This window comes from Mirounga leonina, unplaced genomic scaffold, assembly GCF_011800145.1.
Source record: "Mirounga leonina isolate KUSES-001 unplaced genomic scaffold, KU_Mleo_1.0 Mir_94, whole genome shotgun sequence".
In the NCBI taxonomy this organism is placed as follows: domain Eukaryota; kingdom Metazoa; phylum Chordata; class Mammalia; order Carnivora; family Phocidae; genus Mirounga; species Mirounga leonina.
Window position 1 is genome coordinate 46,039,456 of NW_023270855.1, and position 26,805 is coordinate 46,066,260.

General features: G+C 55.2%; 1 protein-coding gene and 1 long non-coding RNA gene across 4 annotated transcripts in view; one reads left to right on the forward strand and one right to left on the reverse strand.

The window, feature by feature from the left end:
• On the reverse strand, positions 1-20,828 carry LOC118004933. The gene is made up of 3 exons (XR_004677741.1): positions 20,658-20,828; positions 1,818-1,915; positions 1-214 (listed from the first exon to the last, which is right to left on the reverse strand). It is a non-coding gene; the product is annotated as an uncharacterized LOC118004933 (long non-coding RNA).
• PDE4C (phosphodiesterase 4C) overlaps positions 19,673-26,805 on the forward strand; it is a 13,015-nt gene continuing 5,882 nt past the window's right edge. The window contains exons 1-10 of one of the 3 annotated variants that reach the window (XM_034996479.1): positions 19,673-20,205; positions 23,324-23,515; positions 24,041-24,077; positions 24,168-24,241; positions 24,532-24,584; positions 24,939-25,051; positions 25,132-25,225; positions 25,772-25,935; positions 26,135-26,233; positions 26,631-26,795. In XM_034996479.1, coding sequence (XP_034852370.1) covers positions 20,060-20,205; positions 23,324-23,515; positions 24,041-24,077; positions 24,168-24,241; positions 24,532-24,584; positions 24,939-25,051; positions 25,132-25,225; positions 25,772-25,935; positions 26,135-26,233; positions 26,631-26,795 — 1,137 coding nt within the window. In that variant the 5' untranslated portion in view covers positions 19,673-20,059. Of the gene's footprint in view, positions 20,206-20,847; positions 21,191-23,323; positions 23,950-24,040; positions 24,078-24,167; positions 24,242-24,531; positions 24,585-24,938; positions 25,052-25,131; positions 25,226-25,771; positions 25,936-26,134; positions 26,234-26,630; positions 26,796-26,805 lie in introns of those variants that run through there. The other 2 variants (XM_034996480.1, XM_034996481.1) reach the window with 2 other exon arrangements.

Sequence of the window (26,805 nt, forward strand, 5' to 3'; positions counted from 1 at the left end):
AAGTTCAGCTCGCCGGGGTCCTGGCTCGGCTGGAGGTCCACTGTGGCCCTGAGTCGTCTTCTGATTTCAGCAGAAATTCCTCAGTAATGCGAAGCAGTTTGGGGAGGCTGGCCTCTTGGCCCTTGACTCCTCGGAGGTCCTTAAGAGGCCCTCTTCCCACCTTCGCAGTCTCCTGGGGCCAGACTCCCTACCCTTCTGAGCCTCAGTTCCCCATCTGTAAAATGGGAATGACGTCAGGCCAGTGCACGATGCCTCTTCTAGACTTCTCTGTCATCCCCACAGAGCCTGGGAGACTGGACAGAGAACTGGGGGGGTGGGGTGGGGTGTCTGTGTGTAGACCCAGCTCCCTCCTGGGGCCAGCACTGGACGTTACTGCCGCATTTTCTCTGCCTGGGGTGAGGCAAGGGAGGAAGCACACAGATTTGCCCAGGGCAGAGTGGATGGGGTGGGGCAGGGAGCGGTTGATGAATGAACTGGCAAACTGCTAAGGTGCCTGGAGCCCAGAACTGGGAAGTAATTGTGGGAGGTGGCCCGCAAAACCTTTACCCACCCTGAGCCCCTGGGCTCAGTGCCTACGATGGTGTAGGAGCCGGGAAATGGCTGGAAAAAAGCAGGGTAGGTTTCCAGAGACCCAGTCCCCTGATTCTTCCCAGAGCCCAGGCCTCTGAGCCAGGCCCTCATTTAAGGCTCCGAGTTTAGCCTTGGGGACCTTCCAGGTACCTGGTGAGGATCAGGGGCTGATTCTCCCCAGGAGCTCGGAATGGATCTGTGCAGCTGAGCATCACTGAGTACCCACTAGGTGCCAGACCTGTGTGAGCGCTCAGAGGCTCTGACTTACCGTGATGTCCATTTTACAGACAAACTGAGTCCCAGAAAGTTCAAAAGAGTTCCCCAGGGGGGGCCTGGCTGGCTCAGTTGGTGGAGCATGTGACTCTTGATCTCAGGGTCATGTGTTCAAGCCCCATGTGGGGGGTAGAGTTTACTGAATGAATTAATGAAAGAAAGAAAGAAAGAAAGAAAGAAAGAAAGAAAGAAAGAAGGAAGGAAGGAAGGAAGGAAGGAAGGAAGGAAGGAAGGAAGGAAGGAAGGAAAGAAAGAAAGAAAGAAAGAAAGGAGAAAGGGAGAGAGAAGGAAGGAAGGAAGGAAGGAAGGAAGGAAGGAAAAGAGTTCCTCAGCAAGCTGCCTGGGTTCAGAGGGTCTCTAGAATCGTAAAGCAAGAATAGGGGCTGGGAGGGTCTGGCCTGGCCTGGAACTCTGACTGCGGGACTTCCGACAAGGGCGCCTCGCTTTCCCACTGAGCACTCAACGTGGTGAACTAAATCTTCCAGGTCTTGCTGAGAGGCAGGTGTTTACCATCTGGGATAATAGGGAAATCGACATCCAGAGAGGGGCTGGGGCTGCACACCCTTGTTCCTAACCATCCCCTCCCCTAAGGTTAGTGGCCTTTTCCTTCCGAGTGTTATTTTTTTCGGTGCTCTTGGAGAGCAGGATGGAGAAGGCAGCTTCCAAGCTACAGCTCCCCCAGTTCAGTGGAAACCTCCACCAACCACTTCAGCCCCCCGAGTTCAGAGACAGGCTCTACCATCCACCCCAGAACCCTGAGTTTAGAGGCAGGCTTGTTAAAACACAAAATTCAGTGGAGTAAATTTGAAGATCTAAATGGCTTTATTTAATGATTCATGAATTGGGCAGCCGCCCATCTTAGCAGATAGAAAGGAGCTCTGAGGAGCTGTATAAAATGGAAGGCCTTGTATAGGCAGAAGGGGGAAGAGAAAGGAAGTTTCTGGCAAAGGGTGGATTGTTTCAAGCAAGTTTACCTTCCTTGGGGGAAAGCAGAGGAAGGGCGTCTATCAGTCAGATTATCTCCCAAGTGCTGACCGGGTCATTCCAGATTGACGGGGTAGAGGTCACAGTCCTGTGGGAGGGGTGGAAACTGCAATTAGATCAGGTATGAAGTCTTGGTTTGCTGATCTGGGGCTTAGCACAAGTGACTCCATTTTGGACCTGTTTCTTTTTTAGCAGACTCAACTGGCCAGAACCCGTAGTTCAGAGGCAGTCTCCACGATCCCCCACAACTCTTCAGATTCAGAGAAAACCCCCCTCACCCCACCCATCCCCAGCTCCACAAGTCCAGTGTTGGCGCCCACCTCCTCACAACCTCCTCACCCCAGTTCTGGCTCCCCCGGTTCAGAGCTTACCCCTACCTCCCACTCCAGCCCCCCAAGTTCCTCCACCTTGACCCTGCATTGGAGCTCCACTTCTCTCAGCCCCCAGAAGAGAGCCTTCCTCCATGCCCTCAGCCACCACTGATGGGACCTCTGTGACCACCGGCCCTGGTGAGTACTGAGAGGTTTGCAGGGATGGGGAAATGGTTGGGGGTACCAGGCTGCAGTTCTGAGATTGGCCACCAGGGAGAGACACAGACCGGAGAATACGTGGAGAAGGGCTTCTCCCCACTCTCTACCTGGTCTCGCCTAAAGCCCTTCAGACCTTCATTCTATGCACATTAATTACGTGCCTAGTGTGGATCATCAGGTCCTGTGAGAGACAGCTTTGTTGGGAGACAGATTATAAGTAAATTATATATTTGTTTATAAAAGAACAAAATAAACAGGATAAGGGGTCAGAATGCCAATACAAGTGGATTGAATTTAAAAAAAAAAACTTTTTTTTAACTTTTACTTATTAAGTAATCTCTACCTGCACGTGGGGCTCAAACTCACAACCCCAAGATCAAGAGCTGCATGCTAGGATTGAAAATTTTTTTTTAAAGATTTTATTTATTTGACAGAGAGAGAGCACAAGTAGGGGGAGCAGCAGGCTCCCCACTGAGCAAGGAGCCCAATGCAGGGCTCGATCCCAGGACCCTGGGATCATGACCTGAGCCAAAGGCAGACACTTACCTGACTGAGCCACCCAAGCATCCCTAGGACTGAAAGTTTTAAAGAATGGTCAGCAAATGTCTCAGTTTGAAGGAGATGAAGGAGGGAGTCACACAGGTATCTATCGGGAGAGCAATCCAGGCACAGCCCACAAAAAGATCCTACGGTAAGACTGTGCCTGGTATATCTGAGGCAGAGTGAGGTGGCTGGAACCGGGCGAGTGAGGTGGATGAGTGGGATACTAGTGGGGGGCAGTGAGGTACGGTAGTTGCAGAGTGTGACCACACAGGGCCCCAGGAGTTCAGTAGAAGCCAAGCATTGTTAGGGAGTTTAGGAAAATCTATTATTCCAAATAATACGTCGTCTCCAAAATGTTCAAAGAACAGTATAAACACAAAGGGTAATGACTTGCTTAAAGTCACAGGATGTAGGGCGCCTGGGTGGCTCAGTTGGTTAAGCGACTGCCTTCGGCTCAGGTCATGATCCCAGAGTCCTGGGACCGAGTCCCACTTCAGGCTCCCCCTGCTCTGCGGGGAGCCTGCTTCTCCTTCTGCTTCTGCCTGCCACTGCCCCTGCTTGTGTGCTCTGTCTGTCAAATAAATAAATAAATCTTAAAAAAAAAAAGTCACAGGATGTAAACATCTTCACGAAGTGTCAATTTTTACGTGTATCCTCAGAGCCTTGCTGCATTTGGGAACAGAATTCTAGATTAGAACCCCTGAGAGTGGCCAAGGAGGGCAGCAAAAACACAGAGAACTGAATGAATTCCTTATAGAGGGATAGTATTTAAAAGGAAAAGGACAAAGCTGTGCTTTAAAAAAGTCACAGCAGCGGGCGCCTGGGTGGCTCAGTTGGTTGGGCGACTGCCTTCGGCTCAGGTCATGATCCTGGGGTCCCGGGATCGAGTCCCGCATCGGGCTCCCTGCTCGGCAGGGAGTCTGCTTCTCCCTCTGACCCTCCCCCCTCTCTTGTACTCCCTCTCTCTCATTCTCTCTCTCTCAGATAAAAATAAATAAAATCTTTAAAAAATAAAAAAATAAAATAAAAAAGTCACAGCAGCATCGGGAGGGGGAAGAGAGTACGGCTTCCTGGGAAGGGACTCAAAAGGCTTGGGGCCCTGGTAGGTGTTTCAGCCTTGGGAGGGGTGGGATCCAGGGCTGACTCAGGCCTCCTCCCCTCAGCTCCAGGTGACACTGGGGCCCCCGAGTTGCGCAGGAGCCCAGGCGTGGTGGTGGCTGTGTGTCTGCTGGTGTCCGTTTTGCTCATCGGGTCTGTACTGATGGCTATGAGGAGGTGCTGTCACCAGGGTGTGTCTGAGTTCTAGAAGCTGGATGACATCTCCACAGGGAGGTGGGGGCTGGGCTGGAGGGATTGCCCTCCCAAGTCCCTGCTGTAAATCCTGCTGGTGCCTGAATTCCCTCTTGCGTGTGTTTCTCCTCCAGGGAGCTGTGAACCAAAGGTCATCTTTTCCCATCGCCCACCAGAGTGATCTCTGTGGGGCTGAGAGAGAAGGGGGCTTGGATGAGGCCGGATCACCTGAGGGGCTACGCTTGCCACAATAAAGCCCTTACTGTTCCTCTGTGGCCTCCCGAGTCATGGGCTCCTGTGACAAACATTTCTGGGTGCCTACTCTGTGCTGGGGTCATAGTGGGGACCATTTCTCCACCCTCATGGGGCCCGTAGTCTCAAAGGTGGAGGCGGACAATAGCCAGGCAATCAAATGACATCATTTCACATGGCACAGAGGGTCATGGAGTCACAGATTGGGGCTGTGACCGAATCCCAAGGGCCCACGTGTCCAGGTTTTCTGAGAGAGCAGGGAGGTCTCTCTGGGGAGGTGGTATTTGAACCAAGGCCTGAAAAGTGGGAAGGAGCCACCCTGGAGAAAGCTGGGAGGGTGTCCCAGGAAGCCAGCACAGCAAGTGCAAAGGCCCTGTGGTAGGAAGAACTTGAGATGCTTGGGAAACAACAAAGAAGTGAGTGGAGTCAGAGTAGTGTGAGCGATTGGTGAGTGGTGGGCTGCACTGGCTGTGAGAAGGGGTGTGGGTTTTAACCCAAACATCACAGGAGAGTTTCCAGCCAGCAAGTTCCACAACTAGTAGATCTTCCTTCAAGTCTTCAGGAGGGCAAATCAGCAGGGGGAGAAGGCGGTCCAGGAGGCAGGGACAGTGCCAGAAGTACCCAGAGAACAGGGGGTCAAAATGGCTCCCCCACCTTATTGTCTCAATCCTGTTTCCTAGGGTCTGAGCCCGGGACCCCCACTTTCTCCCCTCCCATTGTATAGGGAGGGGCAGGCCACCGCTTGGGGACCTTTGGTGGTTAGTGGGTTCTTCCTGCTTCCCACCCACCACGTCCCCTGGAAATTTCCAGGCTTCTCTAGTGGAGTGGGACGTGGAGGCACCAGGCTGTGCCTTGGCCAGGACTCCGGCCTGGAGCTGTCCCCTCAAGGCTGGGTTTACCCTTCGGTGAAATGGGTGGTGACAGAGGTGGGGGGTCAAGGTCACACAGCACACGGGGGTGAAGCCTGCCGGGGTGGGGGAGTCATGCTCTAATGATTTTTGGGGGCAGAGGGACGGTGGGGCCTCCTGGGCGAGCAGCCATTCTAGTGAAACATTAACTTGCAGTAGCTCAGGACATGGCAGCAACATACAGCCCCCTTCCTCTGGCCACAGGACCCCCTCCCCCCCATCTACTGTAGTTCCAGTCCCCGCTGTCTGTGACGAGTGCATTGAGCAGAGAGGGTCATCTATCTGCCTAGGGTGGCACAGCACGGTGGCCAACTTTCCTGGAGCCCCCAGGGACCCCAGAGGGCCACCCCTAAGCTCCTGAGGCCACACCTCATGGGCTGTCCTATGAAGCCTGTGTCCCAGACCCTGAGCCGGTAAAATCTTTCCATTCTTACCTCAAATCTGCACCTCCCTCTGTCTCTTTGTGTCTCTCCCTTTCTTTCTTTTTCTCTCTTGGGCTCTTCGTGTTTCCACCTGTCTCCCTCTCTTACAAGCACAGGAACAATTAAACTTAACACCCTCCCACCCTGAGCCTACCGCCCCCTTCACACACACACCTCGGTCACACTGCTGGCCGCTCTCTCTCATACCCATGTGGGGGACACCCGCCCACCCTCCCCATCACTCTGAACTGGGGCTGGTATGTGGGTGTGTCCTGTCTGAGCCTGGCACTCAGGTAGTTAAGGGGCTCCACGGGGGGGGGGGCGGAGGGCACCCTGGGCCGCCCACTTGGGCAGGTCCAGTCCTCCCCTCCTCCGCTCCCAGGGAGGTCACGGGACTCAGACGGGACTCAGCGGTGGCAGGGAGTGCCAGGCCTGCCTGAGCCTAGCAGAGCTTCTGTGAGTTGGGGGGGCGGGTGGCAGGAGTTCTCAGGTAGCAGACTGGGGTCCCTGAATCCACCGGAGCTGGGCTGGGAGCTGAATGGATCCCCCATGGGGCCTGGGGCCAGGGCATTTCTTCCTGAAGGTCCTGATGCTCCAAGGCTGTGGACCCTGGCATGGGGGGGGCGGGCAGGAGGCTTGGGGAGTGTGCACACACACCAGGGTCTGCTGCTCCTGGGTGGAGGCCCCTGCAGAGCTCTGGGGGGAGGGGTGTCCCACACCGGTGCCTGTCTACGGCCCCGGCTACCTTGATTGAGCATCTGTGGGCACCAGGAGAGGGGATGGGGTGTGGGATGGGCCTCCTGTCTAGGGGGAGTCCCGCAGGGGTTTGGCTGGCTCTCAGGGCCTGACGGGTCTCACATCTGTCTCCCCGGGCTCAGAGATGCCTGCAGCATGAGGCGCAGTGGAACGGCAGTCTCCTTCCTGCTAAGCGAGGTGAGTGGGGTGGTAGGGGGGTGGCCTGGGCTGTCCAGACCATGGGGGCAGGGCTCACAGTACCTCCCCTACTGGAAACATCCAGAGCTGTCTGAACACCTACTTACAGACAGGGAAACTGAGGCCCAGAGAGGTTACGAGGAGTCTGGGACTCAATCCCACTCTGCTGTCCAGCCCAGAGCTGCAGCCACTGCTTTAAGGGGGGGGCGGGCACCAGTGGAGGACGAGGGAGCTGCAGGGACCCTTTGGGGTCTGGATGCAAGGTTTTGACTGCCCGAGGAGAGGAGGCCTGGGTGCCCTCAGTCCAGGGAGGGCATGAGGTCACACCTTTGGGGCAGGGCCAATGACCTCATTCTGGGAAACTGAGGTAGTAAGCAGAGAACCCAGCAGGAGCTGACTTTGAATGAATCCCAGGCTGCTCACCAATGCCTGAGTGACTGATAGCGTCTCTGGGACCCTGTTCGCTTGTACAAGGAAAAAAGGGCTAACATTGTGTGGTCTGAGGGAGGGCAGGATGGGCTGGTCCCCTGCAGCTGGCAAGGTCCCACACGCCTTCACTCGTTTATTCACACCCCAGCTGTCTATGGGCAGAGAATAAGGATGAGGGTAGTCCCGGTTTATTGGTGAGGAAACTGAGACACAGAGAAGCTAGCCCTCCCTCAAAGTGAGTGGCCAACTGAGGTTTGAACCTGGGCATTCAGGACCCTTGTCTGCGCTCTGAACCCCACTGCTCAGCCCCCCACTGCTTCAACCACTCAAGATCCTCCCTGTTCCTCCTCCTTTTTTTTTTTTTTTAAAGATTTTATACATTTATTAGAGAGAGAAAGAGAGAGCACAAACAGGGGGAGCAGCAGGCAGAGGGAGAGGGAGAAGCAGGCAGCCCGATGTGGGGCTTGATCCCAGAACCCTGAGATCATGACCTGAGCTGAAGGCAGACACTTAAACCGACTGAGCCACCCAGGTGCCCCCCGGTTCCTCCTTTTTAACATGGTGTGTTGGGAGGCCCTGGTCAGGCAGCCCCAATGAACCCCAGCAGCCAGCTCCCTCTCTGAGCTGCACCTTCTTCCTCTGTGAAGTGGGGACCCCTTAGAGCTCCCCCCAAACACTCAATTTACAGCATCAGTCATTCTACTTGCACATGGAATGCCCACTGCGTTTGGGGCCCAGCTTTGGGCTTGGGGGACATGGAGGCTCATAGGCTGGGGAGACAGATGTTCAACTAAGGAAAAGGATAAAATGTGGGAATGGGTGAGTGGGAATGCGACTGCCCAGGCTGGGCAGGAAGGGCTTCTCTGAGGAGGTGACATTTAAGCTGAAGAGTAGATAAAAACAAGCAGCCAGCGGGGGGAGCAGGGGGAAGGGCTTTCTCTGCAGAGGGCACAGCTCTTGTAAAGGCCCGGAGGCAGGTATAGGTGGGGCTGGAGCAGGTTGAGCTAGGGAAGATGGAGGACGGTGAGAGGCAGCTGTGGGTGGGGACTGGGACAGATTTAGGGTTTGTCTTAGAGGCAGGACTTGGGGTCACAGCCAGGGCTAGCACATATCGAGATCTTGGGGACAGGCAAGATGGACAAATCAAAAGGCAGCTTCTCAGCCTCCCTCCAAGCCCTTCCCCCTCACCCCCTCTTGCCCCCCCCCCCACCTCCCCTGGCTTTCTGTCCCCATTCTACCCTCTTAACAGGGAAAGCAATTAGTCTGGAGTGGCAGATTGATTAATGCTGCATCTGAGAGGCTGGGAGGACCCTCCCCTCTCCTGCCTGCAGCCCTGGTCCAGAGTGGGGAGGGTCGGTCAAGTGCTCCCCACAGGGCCTGTCTTGTCTGTTTCACCCTAAAACCAGCCTGACCCCCCATGAGCCCAGACCCAAACATCCAGCTGCCTCCCTTAATTTTTTTTTAAGATTTTATTTATTTATTTGAGAGAGTGAGAGAGAATGAGCAGGGGGGAGGGTCAGAGGGAGAGGGAGAAGCAGGCTCCCCACCAAGCAGGGAGCCCGATGTGGCACTCAATCCCAAGACCCTGGGATCATGATCTGAACCGAAGGCAGACACTTAGCCGACTGAGCCACCCAGGCGCCCCTGAGCCCTAAGTATCTTGGTACTTTCCCCTGACAAATCTTCCCCATCCAGGTGGCCCCACCTCTGCAAGTAACTGCAGCTACTAGTTATCTGGTAAATGACTAGTCATCTGGTAAATGACTAGTCACCCATCATAACCATGACTTATCCTTGGATTCAAGGATACCCTTGAACATCCATGGCCATGGCCCATCTCTCAGTCTCCAAAACATATCCCAAATCCACCCATGGGCCCCACCATGGTCCATGACCTACCCAGATGCTGCCCCAGCCTTTACCCTGCCCCCTACAGCCCCTTTGCCCTGAGATAGACACAGGAGGCTTCTTAAAATTATAAAACAAGTCACTTCCCTCAAAAGCTCTCAGTCGATTCCCATAATTAACTCCCAACTCCTCTCCCCACCCCTGAGGTCCTGCATCAACTCCCCACCCACTCATCCCCACACTCCACTCCAGCCCCTCTGCTGTTCCTCAAACCCACCAGCTCAGTCCCGTGTCAGGGCCTTGGCCCATGCCATTCCCTCTGCCTGATATGCTCTTTTTCTAGCTCTCTCCTGGCCAGCTCCTTCTTCTTTTTCAGGTCTCAGGTCAAAGTTACCTCTTCAGAAAGGCCCCTAACTCTGCCAGGACAACATTATCAATGGCCCTCCCATCACTCTCCAGGTTCCTATGCAGTTTAATTTTCTTTCTAGCACTGTGTGCTGGAACTATCTTTTTGTATTTGTGGAATAAATAAATGAGTGAGTATGAACATGGGCAAGTGGTTTCCCCATCTGGAACTCACGTTCCACAAGAAGACAGTGGGCAGGTGATAGCTCAGTGGGCCTCCTGTTCTGGGAGGGGCCCACTGTATCCAACACACCCCACCCTCTGCTTTCCTGCACATCCTCCCAGCTGCCAGGAACCCTTCCAGGGGAGGCCTAGCGTTGAACACTTAGATTTCTACATTAGAACTCAGCTACTCCTGGAAGGGGGTCATGCTCATATGAGGTTGGGGGTGGGAGGACTGGTTAAGTATCCTGGGTCCTAGAAGGATCAGATCCGTGCAAAGACCTAAGTGGTGTTGGCGGGAAATGAGCAGCCCCCAGAGGTGTGACTCAGCCTCTCAGGGCTTGGAGGGAGGCTGAGAAGCTGCCTTTTGATTTGCCCATCTTGCCTGTCCCCAAGATCTCGATATGTGCTGGCTGTGACCCCAACGTCTGCCTTCAGCTCATTTCCTCTTCTTCTGTGAAGAAATGCCCTGTAGAAATATGGCCTGTGGAGGCTCAACTGATGTGTGTTCCTCATACCTTCCTCGCTTAACCCCCTTGCCCTAGCTCTGGCCCTAATTAGCCATATTTTCTTGGACCTCGGTTTTCCCATCTGAATGTTTGGTCTGATTGCTGAGATAGATCAGTTTGTGAGGCTCAGTGGCAGAGCAAGAGAAGGCGGGGCTGCCCCTCTGAGGTCCACCTCTCCCACATCCCATTTGCTCCTTTGACCCCCCCCCCCAGCACACACTGCTCCGCCCCCTGCAGTGCCAGGAATGCCAAGTCTTGGGGTCAGCACCATTGACAGCTCTCAGCCTGTGACTGGAATACGTGGGTCTGTCCTTTTATTATTACCTACCCCAAGTAATTGGTACCATTTTCATCCCATTTCACAGATAGGAAAACTGAGGCAGGCTTTTCCTACACCACATGGCATGGGGTAAACCCAATTCTGTTGGGATGGAAAGGTCACGTTGCAATTCATCCTGATTCTGTTTGATTTTCAAATGTCTCAAGTGTTTACTCAGGGCATGATTGCCAGTACCATCTTATTTAATTTCTCCTGTTCAGTTCTTCCTTCAAGAAATGAGGCACTGAAGCTCAGAATTCAGGATTTATTTACCAACAGCAAACCTGGAAAATTTCTTAACCTCTGAGCCTCAGTTTCCTTGTTTATAAAATGAAGATAATGGTGAGTGTCTTTTTGGCTCAGTCGGTAGAGCATGTGACTCTTGATCTTGAGGTTGTGAGTTCTAGCCCCATGTTGGGTGTAGAGATTACTTTTTTTTTTCTTTTTTTAGAGATTACTTTTTAAAATAGAATCTTTAAGAAAAAAAATTTTTTTTTGTAGTGTTCCATGATTCATTGTTTGCATATAACACCCAGTGCTCCATTCAATATGTGCCCTCTTGGGGCGCCTGGGTGGCTCAGTTGTTAAGCATTTGCCTTCAGCTCAGGTCATGATCCCAGGGTCTTAGGATTGAGCCCCACATCGGGCTCCCTGCTTGGCGGGAAGCCTGCTTCTCCCTCTCCCACTCCCCCTGCTTGTGTTTCCTCTCTTGCTATGTCTCTGTCAAATAAATAAATAAAATCGTAAAAAAAAAAAATACGTGCCCTCTTTAATACCCATCACCAGGCTAACCCACCCCCCACCCCCTTCCCCTCTAGAACCCTCAGTTTGTTTCTCAGAGTCCATAGTCTCTGTGAGTGTGCAAGAAAGGTTAGCTATTGGTACTGTTATTATTCGCTTGTTTACTTACTGCATATTTTATTTTTATATTTTAATAAAAATATACAATGCCATTAGAGGGCATATTACTGTAATAAATAGCAATATATATCATATAATGTTATAAATAATGAATATACTATGTACTAATTGATTAATAAATACTTCTGCAATAACTACTGTGGACCAGGCACTATTCATATCCTGCAAGTTTGAGATCCACATCCCCATTTCATAGATGAGGAAGCTGAGGCTCAGAGAGGTAAATTCATTCAGGCAGAAAGTAGGACTCAAGGGTGCCTGGGTGGCTCAGTTGGTTGAGCATCTGCCTTTGGCTCAGGTCATGATCTCAAGGGTCCTGGGATTGAGCCCCATAAGTCCCAAATCATTCTCTCTGCTCAGCAGAGAGTCTGCTTCTCCTTTTCCCTCTGCCCTGCTGCCACTCATGCTCTCTCTCTCTCAAATAAATAAATAAAATCTAAAAGAAAGAAAGAAAGAGGGTGCCTGGGTGGCTCAATTGGTTAAGCGACTGCTTTCGGCTCAGGTCATGATCCCGGAGTCCCAGGATCGAGTCCCGCATTGGGCTCCCTGCTCAGCGGGGAGCCTGCTTCTCCCTCTCCCTCTGCTGCTCCCCCTGCCTGTGCTCTCTCTCACTCTCTCTCTCTGACAAATAAATAAAATAAAATAATAAAATAAAATAAAATAAAATAAAATAAAATAAAAAAGGAAGGAAGGAAGGAAGAAAGGACTCAGATACAGCTCTCTGGTCCAGACCAGGAATCTGGGTGAGGGCATCTTGGAGCCTCCTCGTGGTCCCCTGGGTCCCAGAGAGGCTCTCTACCTGGGATCTTGCTTATGTCTCACCACTGTCTCTCCCCAGAGGGTCCGGGAGTCGGTGGATTCTGGCTTGGTCCCCATGAGCCCACTTGGCAGTGGTGTCGTTCGGAGAAGATTTTCAGGGACTCCACTGCTGCCACCGCTGTCAAGCCGCCTTGGAACCCCTGGAGAGGTTGAGCCCAGTGCCTGTGTGGTGTTCACCATCGAGGCTCGAGGGACGGAGCAAAGACACAATCCAGACCCAGGAAGGTGAGGAGGCAGATGGGGATCAAGGGGGCCAGTATCGAGAGAGAGAGAGAGTGCCTCATCTAGCTGAACATTTCTCTAACTTGTTCAGAAAACATTTATTAAGCACCTACTGTGTCCTGGGCCCTGTACTGGAAACACAGCCATGGGCAAGCAGACGCCCACAGTGTGATGATAGAGACTCATATCAGGTGCAGAGATCAGGGTGTCATGGGAACCCAGAGGAGGCTTCTGGCCCAGCATTGGGGAGTATGAGGTGAGGAAAGGACTACTTGGAAGAGGTAGTACCTAAGGTTAGCATGAAAGATGAAGATAAGTCAGCCACAGAAGCGCAGGGAAGTATATGCCAATTAGAAGGAACAGATTGTACAAAGACTTGGTTGGACTCAAGAAGATCAGGTGTATGAGGAACTGAACACAGATCAGTGTGACTGGAGGGGAGCCTGGGGATGTGGGCAGGGGCTGGACTACACAAGACCTCATGGGGTGCAATGGGAGGCCATGGGTAGGTTTTCAAGAGAGTGAGTTGATCAGATTGGCATTAAAAAAATTCTCTGTGACTACTGTGAGTAGAATTGTCAAGGCTTGGGCAGTTCTGGGTAGGAGATGGTGGTACATGGACCAAGGAGGAGCCATGGGCTAGAGAGAAGTAGGCAGATTTAGAAGTTATTCATGAGGTAGACACAGCAGGCATTGGTGGGCACCAATAGGGGGTAAAAGAGAGCAGGGTCTGGTGTGGACAGCTCCTGGTCTTTGGCCCTTCAACTGTGACATCCCTTTTCATCCTTCCAACAATGCCAAGATGTGGGGACATCATCATTATCCCCATTTTTCAGAATGGAAAACAGGCTTAGAAGGGGGGGAGTGACAGCCAGCCAATGGGGACCAAGTTGTCTCCCACTGTCATCTTTGGAGGGCAGGGGGCTAAGAGGAAGGGCAGTGACTGAGCCATGAAAGTAAAGGACAGAGAAGAGTCATTTGTTTTCCATCACCCAGCAAGACATGGCGGTACTAGGGCTTGAGCTCAGTCTGTCTGACCCAAACATTTCCCATTTCTCCAACCTGGGGACACAACTAGGGTAGAGGGTAGATAGTCTCTATGAGAAATAGCCTTGAAATAGCCTTCTGAGATCGTGGCTCTTCCTGCCCCCAAACATACTGCACCAAATGGCCCCAAATGCCTTCCTGCCCCAGCCCAGAGCCCACACCTACCCACCCAGCCCTGCTCCTGTGCATGTCTACTTCTGTTAACCATAATAGAAAATGTTCTCACTCTCCCTTTGGCACTTACCAGGAAATTACCCCTGAGATTAGGATGCCTGGTGGGCAGGGCCTTGAGTTTCTAGAACTGGGGAAGGGAGGGGCAGGCCTGGGATTTAAGGGCAGGAATCGTGGCTGTGAAGTGGGGCCCAAGGCATAGCGGGACGAATGAGATCCCACCATTTCTTCTGAGGGTCTGGGCATTGGTGTGGCTATAAAAGGGTGCCCCTCTCTACCCACCCCCACTGTTGGCAGCCCCGACTAGATGCAGCTTCTGTGTGCCCACCCTAGGGATGGGAGGGCCCTGTTACAGCCCTCCCCATTTCTCTGCCCTTCCCGGATCCCTGCCCTGTGTGAGTGGGGGTTTTAGGGCTCCAAAGAGACCCCATCTTGGGCTGAACCGCTAAGCCTACTTTCCTCAGTTTGGCAGAGAAACACCATCCGTGCCTATCTCTGAAGACCAGAGCTCTTGACTCTGCTTCCAGACTCCTTGCTACGGTCACTGGGGAGGGTTGAGGACCCGCCGCTGCTCAGCTTTCAGCACTTCCTGGGCAGATGACGCTCTGGTGTGGAGGTGCTCCTGAACCCCTGTCTCTCTGCGCTTCCTGCAGCTAGCTTCTCGCGTCTCATCCACCCGGAGCCCCTGAATCTACTACCGTCTTCCCTTTCGGCACCAGGAGAAGGGACAGAGCTTTAGCGCTGGGGGTCTTCAGAGCCTCTGTCTCCCTGCTCTCCGTTCGGCAGCAACAGGGAGGACAATTTCTGTCTTCTCCACTCCAAGCTCCTGTCTTGACCCTCCTTCATTCAGCACTAGAGGGGACAGCAAACCATTCTCTGCTCTGGGGGTGTCCCCAGCCCCTGTTTCCAATCCCCACCCCAAGTTCTTCTTCCCTTGCTCCCCTTCAGCACCATCCGGGCACGGACAGCTCCGCGGTGTCAGCCCCACCTTGAGCCCCTGTTTGTTTCTACCTTCTCCCGCCTCAGCACCTCCGGCGCGGACAGCTCCTCACTGTCGCCTCCACCCCCGGCCCTGGCCCGACCCCGGCGCAGACACTCCTGGTTCCCAGGGACGGCTCCCGCGCCCTGTTCTCTTTGCTCCCTGCTCTCCCCGCTCCCTTCTTCTGGCGCATGGAGACCCCAGGGGTCCAAGAAGGGGCGGAGGCATCCAGCGAGCTGAGTCGCGCTCGCAGCCGCCAAGGCATAACCAGACCCCCGAAGCACTTGTGGCGTCAGCCCCGGCGCCCCATCCGCATCCAGCAGCGCTTCTACTCGGACCCGGACAAGTCCGCGGGCCGCAGTGAGCGGGACCGGAGCCCGTGGCCGGGGCTCGAGGAGTCGCGGCGCTCCTGGCCCACTTCCTACAGGCGGTAGGTGGGCGGGGGCAGGGCACTCCCGAGGCGTGGGGGAGGGGCGCGCGGGGCCTGGCGGGAGTGGGGGAGGGTCCTTGCTTCTCCTGGGGCGGGGGTCTCTGCTGCTTGGCTTGAAGCTGGTTCTCTGGAGGAAAAAAGCTGTGTTTATGTGGGGTGGAGCTGGAGGGTGGTGGTGTCATGATTGCTTATGGGTCTGTGATTGGGTGTTCTAAGGTGCTATCGCCTCTGAGTGTGTGTGTGAGTCTGAGCAGCTGCGACCCGTGTGTGTTCCAACCTGTCGTGTGAGTGTCTCCAGCCAGCTGGGTCTCTGGGTGACTGGATGTGTTTGGGTGTGTGTACACCAGCTGGGTACGTGCCTCTGTGTTTCCCCTTGTGGTGCCCATGGGTGTGTGACTGGGCGTGACTTCACTCTGATCCAGTTGGGTGTCCGAGGGTCCTCCAGATCTTGGAATGTCCTAGGATGTTTGTGGGCTTTGTGGCCACCATGAGTATCTGAGGGCACCTTGGGGAGGATGCATGAGAGGACCAGGGCGGGGGCCGTCCACAGCACTGGGGAAGGAGGCTTCCCTGTGGTCTGTCTGGCCCCCTGTCACCTGGGGAGGAGTGGAAGCCTCTTGGGGAGCCTGAGCACAGGATGTTTTTTCCACATCAGAAGGGATGGAATGGAGAAGGGGGGAGTAAAGGGGGAGTGCTGCTCCTCCTTTTTCATATAAACCAAGGGGGGCAGGCAGGGGAATAAGAGACAGAAAAGAAACAAGGAGAGGGGAAACAGGGACCTTAGAGGAACCAGAGTTGGGAGTCTCAGGGCTGGAAGGCTGAGGAACTGGAGGAGTGAGGAGCAGGATCTAGGAGCCCCAGGCCCTCCTTGGATAGGAGGGGGAGCCACCTGACTCTAGGCCAGATCCAGGGTCTGGGGTTTGAGGTTAGGCTGGGTGACGTCAAGTGGGTTCCTTTCCTCTCTGGATCTTGGTTTTCATTTCCTCCCACCTTGGTCCATGCACATCCTGGGGCCACTGACTTCTTACTTAATCAACAACCCTGGCCTAACACTCCCAGCCTGGTCCCCTAGCAGCTCTGGGATACATCTGGGACAGATGGGCCCCATGGCTCAGAGGATTTGGAGCTGTTCCCAGGTGACCCAGCAGGCCCCTTGGCCCCACCAGCCCTCCCATCCCTCAGCTCCTCCTGCCCCCACTCCCAGTGACTCATGATTTTCCATCTTCAAGAAAGAACAAACAGGTTTGAGCCTGTCTTAGGGGGGAGACCCTAAGTGGCTCTGGAAGGCAGGAGATTGTGTTCCTGTGAGTGTTCACAGGGGTGCATGTGCATATATATGCTGGTGTGTAGGAAGGGGCTCAGCCCTCGGGGAAGCTGAGTTTAAGGACAACCTACTGTGTGGTCCTGAAAAAGTGACAGTGCTTCTCTGAACCTCAGTGCTGACAGTGGGATGCAAACATGAATCCGTATTTTCTACATTTTGTCTTGAACTTTCTGTGTGGGAGCCTGGTTCCCAGATCTGGCTGTCCTCCCCACTGCCCCAGGCAGATCATGTGGTCTGGGAGGATCCTAGCATCTTGTTCAGCAAGCATTTATTAAGCACCTACTGTGTGCCAGGCCCTGTACTGAAGACACAGCAATGGGCAAGCAGGTGCTGACAGGCTCATGGTGGAGACACTTATACCAGGTGGAGATAGCACAGGGTGATCTGTGTTGTGATGGGGAGAGCTCAGGGTGCCAGGGGAGCCCAGAGGAGGTTTCTGATCCAGCACTGGGTGAGTAGGAGGTGAGAAAAGATGGCTTGAAAGAGGTGGCATCTAAGCTTAAACTGAAGGATGAAGAAAATTTAGCCAGGAGGACTGAAGGGAAAGATATGCCAAGCAGAATGAACAGAATGTGCAAAGCCTTAGACTCAAGAGGATCAGGTATATGAAGAGCTCAACACAGATCGCTGTGGCTGAAGGGAGGGGGGAGGAGACTCTCTATTTACTTACAAGCATTTATTGAGCGTCTACCGCGTGCCAGACACTGAGGGCACAGCTGTCAGCAAACGCAGGTCCTGCCTTTGAGGGCCTGGGGGGCAAGGCAGATCCAGATCAAGTAATCATGACAAGGAAATGTAAAATTGTACCCATGAGGGAAGGGTGCTCTGAGAATATTTACCCAGCTGGTCAGGGAGGGCTTCCTGGAGGGGTCATGCTCCACCTATGATCTGAAACATGAAGAGTCAGCAGGAGAACATTTGAGCAAGGGCATGGGGTGGGGGTGAACTTGACTGGTTCAAGGAAAACTAAGGAAGGAGATGAGGCTGAGGCAGAGTGAGCCAAGAGGAGGGGGATGGGGAGGCTCAGACCTCAAAAGGGTAGGCCACACAAGGCCCTCAGAGAGGTATGGATTGAGATGGAAGGGCAATAGGGAGCCATTGGAAGCGTCTGGAGCAGAGGAGGGTGAGATCTGACCCATGTGAGCATTTATATACACTTGACTCAGCCCCTGCTCTCCTCTCTTTGTCTAGATTCTCCATGGGGGTGGGGGAGGGGGCACCTGGGTGGCTCAGTCAGTTAAGCGTCTGCCTTCAGCTCAGGTCATGATCCCAGGATCCTAGGATCCAGTCCTGTGTCAGGCTTACTGCTTACCAGGGAGTCTGCTTCTCCCTCTCCCTCTCTGTCTACCCCTCCCCTCCGCTCATGCGCGCTCTCTCTCTCAAATAAATAAATAAAATCTTAAAAAAAAATAGATTCTCATGGGGACTTGGACAAATCATGTCTCCTCTCCAGACCTCAGTTTACTTGTCTGTAAAATGGGCATAACAGCACCCACCTCCTGTCTCACTGGGGCCATCTGGTGGCAGAGGAGAAAAGTGTCTGCCAAAGGAAGGACTGCTTCAGTGGGGGAATTCCAGTTGATGATATGCTAAGGGCACTAGAGTGCTGGGCCCTTCCTTGTCAGGCAGGACACAGGGACAAAGTCAGGATGGGGGTCCTCCTGTCCACCCCTCCTTCAGCCTCAGCCCCTTACCCGGCTGGGTTTGGGGCCTCCCAGAGTCAAGCAGACCAGGCTTCAAATGCTGAGTCTTGGCTCTGTGGCTCATTTTCTCCATCCCAAAATCTATTAATAGAGCATTACTGTTAAAACTGGTAATAAAATATTTAAAGTTGAATCTATTAATGTTTCAAACCATTAAACTATTAAAACTCTTGATAAAACATGAATGTCAGAGTAGCCTCTGGGACTTGAGTGAGGATAGAGTCAGTTAAGCATTAATTGGGAGAGGGCACATGCTAGGGAGCCCTCCAGCCTAGGCTTGATTGACCCCGTGGCCCTGCCGCTCAGGGCTATGTGACTTCGAGCAAGTGAACACCACCTCCCTGTGCCTCAGTTTCCCCATCCACAAAATGAGTGTGATAGTCCCCACTTTGTAGAGTTGCTCTGAAAATCAAATGACTTTTACACGTGCCGCCCTTGGCTCAGCTCCAGGCAACTAGGAAGCAGTTGGTATTGATGCATTTCGTCTTAGCTTTCCATTTCATGTCTGTGACTTCTGGGGAGAGACTGAATCTCTCCGTGCCTATTTCTCCTTAGGGACATGGGACCCTTACAAGCCCCTCCCATGGGGCCGAGGTGGTATCGAGGCTCCTCTGACCCTGTCCCCAGTGCCTCCACCAGACTGATCCTGGCAGCCTCTATCCCCTGGGGACTGGCTATAATTAGGTCCAACCACAGCAACTACAGATGGTATTTTTGACAGTGAGTCTGGTTCCCACCAGGTGTCCGGTTGCAGGGCCATGGGGGCAGGAGGGGGTTCCCAGCCAGGTCCTTGAGACTCTCTGCACTGCTGGGCCCCAGTATGCCCCTTCTCTGAGCCTCCATTTTCTCACCTGTACAATGGGGACAATGGGATGGTTGCGAGTCAGGAGAGAGTCAGAGTCTCCTCCCTGTGGCACCTCAGGTTCCTCCACTGAAGCTCTAATCACCCCATTGTACATCACATTCCCCTCGGAGTGTCAGAAATGTGGGTGCCATTTGCCTAGGGACCCCAAAAATGCATGAAGTCCCCTGGACAAAGCCCAGGCAGGGGAGGGGATGTCATCCCCCAGCAGGGACACAGTTGGACTTAGAGCTTCTGTGAGGCCTCAGCTGAGAGGCCCAGCCTCCCTGGGCCTCAGCTGCCTCTGCTTAAGACATGGACATTCAAGGTCCTGCCACCAAGTGTGACACCCTGAGACTTGGTTTCCTTTTCTGTGGAACGGGGCAGGGCCACCCAATGCCAGCATTCAGAGGATAGAGCACGCGGTACAGATCCCTGAAAGCCCCCAGAATCTCCCATTCCAGGCCCCCTGGGGTCCTTCCTGGGGCAGGGGAGAGGCAGCTGATGCTTCACAGACGGAAGATCTGGTGGGAGTGGAGTGCGGATGTTTGTCCAGTAGAGACAGCAAGAGAGGGGAAAGGATCCAGAGACAGGGCCTGGGGAATGTCAGAGCAGGTGGGGGTCATGTGGGGACTTGCGGAGGGAGACTGGGAGAAGGGGAGCTGGGTTCGAACCCGCTGTCCTGCAGCAAAGCCATGTGCCTGTTACTACCTCTTTCCAAGCCTCAGTTTCCCCACCTGGTAAAGGGTTGTAGTTTTGGGGCAGCCCTGGTGGCTTCAGGCCTCATATTCTCCATATAGAAAATGGGCAGAGGGGTATTGGAAACACTGCACGGGATCTGAGCAGCCCCTTGGCAAACTCCGTGCCTCGGTGACCCTCTCACAATGGAGGACACTTCCCTTTCTGACTTCCGCATTTCACTCTTCAGCCAAGTTGTCAACCCAACAAGCTGCCCTAATTGTGGTCGTGTTGACAGAGGGAAGTGGCTAAGATCCGGGTTCTGGGACCCACGGGGGCCACCCCCAAAGGGAGGGAGCAGAGAGTTGCGGCCAGCTCAGTGCCTCAGTTTCCCCATTTGTCCCGGTAGGGGCATCATGGAGAGGTCCAGCGGCGAGGCGGAGTCGGTGCGCCCTCTGCCCCCTCCCCGCCGGGCCCCGCCCCCGCGGCTGTCCAGAAAAGGTCCCGCGCAGCCCGCGCTGGGTTCAGCTTCCACGCGATCTTGGCGATGCAGGGACCCCCCGCGCCCGCCCCGGCCCCCGGGTCCAGCTCCCCTCGGGGCTCCCCGCGCGGCTCCCCGGGGCTCTTCAGGAAACTCCTGGTGAACCAGAGCATCCGCCTGCAGCGGCGCTTCACTGTGGCCCATCCGCTGTGGTGAGGCGAGACGGAGGGCCTGGCGGGGGTCACCAGAACAGCTAGGCTGGAGGTGGGAAGGGCAAAGTCAGGGACAGCTGGAGCCGGGTCGGGAATCAGGGTAGGGACGCTCTGCCCCTCCCTCTCTTTCTCGATATCTCTCTCCCCCTGCCCTATCTCCCTCTCTCGTACTTGGAGACTCTGTCTTTATCTATCTCTATCTGTCTCTCCCTCCACCCGCTGCCTGTACAAAGGCCCGAGGGACCAGCGTCTGTCCCTTTCCAGCTGTGTGGCCCAGAGCAGGACGGGCTGAGGCTCACGTCTCCTCCTGACCCTAGCCTGCTGAACGCCCTGCGAGGGAGGGGAGGAGGAATGACTCCTCCCCTTGTTCTCGCTCCCCAATCAGTCCCGGAGCCAACACCGAGATGGCCCGGGGGCCAAACACCAAGCCTTCGGTGTCTACAGGGGAAGACCTGATTTGACGGGGGGCCTTCGAAGCAGGGTGTTCGCAGTGTAAGAGGGCGAGTTCCGTGTCCCACGCAGAAAGCGGATCTGCGCTGAGCGCAGGTTCCTCGCAGCCGCGCTCGGTTGCGTCCTAGGAAGACTCCATCCACCGTTCTGGGTTCTAATCCCGACCCCTTCAGGAAGCTGTGACCTCGTGGGGCGCGGGGGCGAGGCTGGGGTCGGAGGTGGGGCTTGTGGGCGCCGACTGTGTCTGGCACCTTGCTCTGGATTCGTGCCACATTAGCACTCGCTTGATAATTTGGCACCTGTCGGCTCAGGGACTGAAGGTCCCTTCACCAAGGTCACACGGCCAGTGACAGCTGGCAGGGTGGAGGCAGTCGTGACCGTGGTCCTTGATGGCGCCCTTTCAGTCCGGGAGGGGTGGGGTGTCCCAGGTCCCGGAGAGTGCCACCAGCGCACTAGACGCCTGCGAAGAGGGGTCCCCGCGGAGGGTTCCGGAGAGAGTTCAGGGGCGTCGAGGGAGAGCCTTCGGTCCCAGAAGGTGAGGCTGGAGGAGGGTGGGTCCCTCTGAGGCCCCCTTGCCTCAGTTTATCTATCCAACCGATGGACAGACGCACGGTTCCCACAGTCCAGGCGACCTCGCCCCGAGCCGCCCGCGTCATGGAACCACGGTCTGACCCCATCGCTCCCGGCTAAGTTTAGAGCAGAAAGAAAAACAGCTTTTCTCGCGGCGCGAAAATCCCCGCCCAGCCAGCCCTTAACCCTCCGCATCCATTACTTGGATTCTAATCCAGCACCCTGTTGCCTCTCCTGGCCTCAGTTTCCCTATTGATCCATGGGTTTGCTCTTCCAGAAACTTTGGGGAGAGGCAAGGGAGGGGTAGGGGGTAGCCACTCCCAAGGCTCCCCTTCCGAGGGCAGGTTTGGGTATCGGCCGCCGCTGGCCCTCCTGCGTGTCTCTTTGCTACCCTCCGAGCCCCCGGCCTGGGCAGGATAGGGTTAAGAGGCACCCGCCCCTCAGGGTGACGTCACGAAGCGGGGGATCGGAAGCCCCAGCTGTCTGGGGATTCTCTTGGAAGCGCCGAATTCGGAAAGGCCGAGACCGCCGAACATAGCCGACTACGTCCGAACATACCCGAGTGAGGCCGGACTAGGCCGAAAATGCGCGACTCGGGCCGAGGGCCACCCGGGCTTGTTCGTAAACCTAGCGCAGCCGGATTTAGGCGAACATGCCCGTATGCCTCCGAACCTGCCTGAGCGGGGTCGGACGTAGCCGAATCTTGCCGAATTCGCGCGACTCAAGTCCCGGGGTCCAGATTGGTTCCAGTGGGAAGGGCTCTGCGGTGCAGATGTGGAGACGGAGGAATGAGGGGCACAGGATCCCTGGGTAGGGGTGCCGACTGTGGGGCAGGTGGACAAACTGGAGGCGACTTCTGCCCAACCCACCGAGGCCCTATCTGGTCCAGAACCTATCTGGAGCAGGCCCAAACATGTGTGATCAGACCCAAATCGGGTCAAACGTGGCTGTACGTGACGGAGCCGGACCGAATCCAGCCGAACTGGACAGAATCCCGTCGAATCCCCCACCCCCACTGCGGTCTGAGCCGAATCCCCCGCTCGGAGTCTTCTGGCAGATGCTGATCCCGCCGGGTGGACTGGGATGGGGTCACTTGGCAGGGGACCAGGTGGACACTGGCCCTTGGCGAGGAGCCCTGTGTCTTGGGAGGTCCCCGGTGTCTTCCTGGCTTCGCCTCTCCTGCCTATCCCCTTCTCCCTTCTCAAAAGCCCATGACCCCCACACCGGCAGCCCCTCTCTCTCCTACTAACTCCTCTCCTGAACTTCTATTTCCCCCCGGCCCCTCCCACTTTTTCTCTGATCTGTAATCCCAAAGGATAGGGGTGTAGTCCCCCTTACCCAGTCCGGGTGTGGCCTGACAGAGACACAGGGCTGAGAGCTGGGAGGGGGTGTTGGGGATTATTGCAACAAGGGGCACTGGGGAGAGGATGGTGCTGCAGGGGAGTGGGGAAACTTAGGACACGGGCAAGTGAGCTGGGGGCATGGTCGACAAGGTTGGGGCAGGGCCATATGGAATGAGCCTGGGGCCTGGGAGCTGGGGGTGAGGACAGGTGATCTGAACGAGGACAGAGCTGGCTGGGGGAGCCTTGGAGCATGTCAGATCCAAGCTGGACCCAGGCTCCCTCTAGAAAGGAAAGCCCAGGAAGTTGTTTGCTGTCCCGATTAATTTTTCATGTGACATAGACCTTAGTTTACTGCTTAGTACGGGTACACAGCGGCAGTCCGCTCATGCTCTGTGGTTACTCCCTAAAAGTGCCATCGGGGAAGGAGTATACCATGCCCATATTAGAGACCAGGTGGGTTGATGTCCAAAGAAAGGCCAAAACCTACCCATGGTCACACAACCACATGGGGACAGATCTGAAACTCATGTCCCGGGGTCCAGATTGGTCCCAGTGGGAAGGGCTCTGGGGTACAGATGTGGAGACAGAAGAATGAGGAGCACAGGTCCCCTGGGTAGGGGTGCGACTGTGGGGCAGGTGGACAAACTGGAGGCTACTTCTGTCCAACCCATCGAAGCCCCAGGGAGGATGTGGGCCACAGCCAGGCATCCACATGCCGGGACCCGAGGCTCTGACCAAGCCTAATCTGCCTTCAGCTTTGACCTGGAAAATGGATTCTCATGTGGGAGAAGCACCCTGGACCCTCAGGCTGGGCCTGGCCTTGGTCAGGTCAGCCAGGCCCCTGCTCAGCACAGCCAGAGGCGAGAGTCCTTCCTGTACCGCTCGGACAGTGACTACGAACTCTCCCCCAAGGCCATGTCCCGGAACTCCTCTGTGGCTAGCGATCTGTGAGTCCAAGGCTGGTGGGATGACACCTCCCTGTTCTTCCCTCCTTTCTTAATTCCTCCATTCAGCACACCTCCTTCAAGTGGTCATTTGAACTGGGCTTTGAGGTTTAAGTAGGTGTTTTCCAGACAGCTCACTTATGCGGTTGAGCATGCGGAGAATGATAACCGGTAATTCTCTGTGCTTGAACTGAGGCTGGGGTTGGGTGGCAATCCGGAGACATTAAGTCCAATTAGCAGCAACAGAACAAACACCTCGATTTGAGATTCCTGGTAGCCATAATGAAAAAAGAAATACAATAATTTCCACCCTGCCTCTATTAAGATCTCTGTCGCCCCTGGTTCCCTATTTGTGAGATGGGGAAGAGACAGGTGAGGGGAGCTGGGGGAGCAAAAGGACACCCAAAGGAGGAGTCACGAGGGGAGGACGCGCTCAGGTGAGGACATAGTATGGATAAAAGCTGCAAGATGGGAACCAGCGTGAGGTCTTCTCCTGGCCGCCCTTCCTGATGTCCCATCTCCCCGCAGACACGGAGAAGACATGATTGTGACGCCCTTTGCCCAGGTGGGTGCCCGCACTTTGCCCCTCCTCCCGTGAGCCAAGCAGGCAGATCCGACCCCCGCTTTCCAACGCTGATCACGCCCCTTCCGACAGGTCCTAGCCAGTCTGAGGACAGTTCGGAGCAACGTCGCAGCCCTTGCCCACCTGCAACAACGCGGGGCAGCCAAGTACGCAGAGGGCGGGGCGGGGGCGGGGCCTGGCGGAGCGAGGTGGGGCCGACAAGCGCAGGCATCGGGGCGGGGCCTGCGGGAGAGATGGGCTGGGCTGGAGGAGGGGGCGGGACCAGGCCTGGAGGGGCGGGGCCTGAAGACAAGGTGGGCCCGGCTGAGGCAGGGCCCGACCCGAAAGAATACGGCCCGCACCTCGGCGGGAAGGGGTGGGGTATGCTGGGTGGGAGCGGGGCCTGGGAGACTTGAAGGCAGGGCTGTATGAGTGACGGAGGCCATCCCTACCGCAGGCAGGCATCAGTCGAGAACCCCCTAATTGGCAGTCAGCCCCCTCCACCTACAGGTAACTTGCCTGCTCCTCCTCCCTCCTCCCACTGCTGGACAGCTGTGAACTTCCTCTCCATGGTGACCTACTCCGCCCATGAGTCCTTAGGCTTTGCTAATTGTAATCCCCCAAACACCCTTGGGGATGGAGTCTTCCACGCCCATATTACAGATGGAGAGGCCGAGGCCCAGGGAGGGCAGAGACCTGCTCATGGTCACACAGCTACTTAGGAACAGATCTATCACTCAGATCCTGGGGTCCTTAATGACCTTATTGGGAAGGGCTCCAGGGTCCAGATGCAGAGATAGAGGCATGAGGGGCGCAGGGTCCCCGAGGGGGGTTGAGGCAGCCCCTGACCAGCTTGGCCCCCAGAGGACACTGGGCAGAAGCTGGCTTTGGAGACACTGGACGAGCTGGACTGGTGTCTGGATCAGCTGGAGACACTGCAGACACGGCACTCAGTGGGGGAAATGGCCTCCAACAAGGTGAGGAGGACCAGATAGCCGAGATCATTTGCTTCTGCCCACAGTGCCCCCATCATCACTGCCCTCACCTTCCCCTGCAGTTCAAGCGGATGCTGAACCGGGAGTTAACTCACCTGTCCGAAACCAGCCGCTCTGGGAACCAGGTGTCCGAGTACATCTCGCAAACATTCCTGGGTGAGCTGTGGTGGGTCACTGCTTGGGCAACATCATAGAGGTAGAAAGAAGGAAGAAAAAGAAAGTCTTGTATTACAGACCTCGATCTGGGGAAGACAGAGTCAGACATGGACACCTCCAACCCCAGGGGTCAGAGATGGACCACAGGGAAGAACAGAGGGAACTTTCAGGAGGAGGAGGACATTAAAGCTAGAGTTCTGAAGCATGTGTAGAAGTTTTCCAAGGGGGACATGCAGTGAACATGGAGACAGCTAGGTCTCCAGCTTGGGAGATGGAAAGGACATTTGACTGTTTGGGGAAAAATACTGAACCCCAGGTACCCAAGGGCAATGTCAAACAGAAGGGTCCTTGAGATCAGCCATGAACAGAGGAGAAGGGTAGTAGCTACAGGCCAGATAGGGACTTTACTCCAAGCTTACTTTGATACAGGTAAAAAGGAAATAGGTTGGTCCTGAGGCTTGGCAAGATCCAGGACCTGAGGCTAGGCAGGATGACCCCAGCAGTTCTGAATCAGTTTCCCTGAGCCCCACCCTGCTCCATCTACAGACCAGCAGACTGAGATGGAGTTGCCCAGGGTGACCCCCATGGAGACCCCAAGGCCCATGTCCCAGATCAGCAGCCTGCGTGGGGTCCCCCACAGTGCCAGCCTCTCTGCAGCCACCGTCCCACGCTTTGGGGTCCAGACTGACCAGGAGGGGCAGCTGGCCAAGGTGGGTCCCCAACTGGAATCCTGAGACTTGAGTTTGAGTTGTGGCTCTGCTTGGATGCCCTATCTTGGGCCTCAGTTTGCCCGCTTGTATACTGGGTAGGTGGGGCTCATTGTAGGACCTGGGGCCTGGTGGGGGGTGTCAAGGGTCCAGGGCCTGAGGAAGGTGAGCTGGAGTTAAGCTCCAGTTCTGCACATTCTAGGAACTGGAAGACACCAACAAGTGGGGGCTTGATGTGTTCAAGGTGGCAGAACTAAGTGGGAACCGGCCCCTCACAACCATCATATTCAGCATCTTTCAGGTACCTACCTGCCCTCACAGGGCGACTGGAGTTTCTTTCCTTCACATCTTCCTACCCCAAGACCTCCAGGGACACTCATTTTCAAATCCTCCCTGATACTCCTGAATGGCATATTTTAAGCTGCATATTGAAGGATGGATTTTTCATGTTGAAAAATTCATTGTCAACAAGCCTCAGCCCTGAGCCTGGCCCTGAAGAGACCCAGTCTTGGAGGGAACAACTGGACAAAGATAACCCCAGCCTTGTGAGGTCAGGGATAGACCAGACGGGAAGGACAGGGACCAAGGGAATTCAGAGGGAGAGATGGGAGGGCATCCTGGAAGAGGGGGCATTTGAGGCATGGATAGGAGTTCAGAAGGAGGGAAGGCATAGTGACTGGAGGCCTGTGATGGACCAGGAACGGGACCTGCTCAAGACATTTCAGATCCCAGCGGACACACTTGTCACCTACCTTCTGACGCTGGAGAGTCACTATCATGCCGATGTGGCCTACCACAACAGCCTACACGCCGCTGATGTGGCTCAGTCCACGCATGTGCTGCTGGCCACACCTGCCCTCGAGGTACTACCCT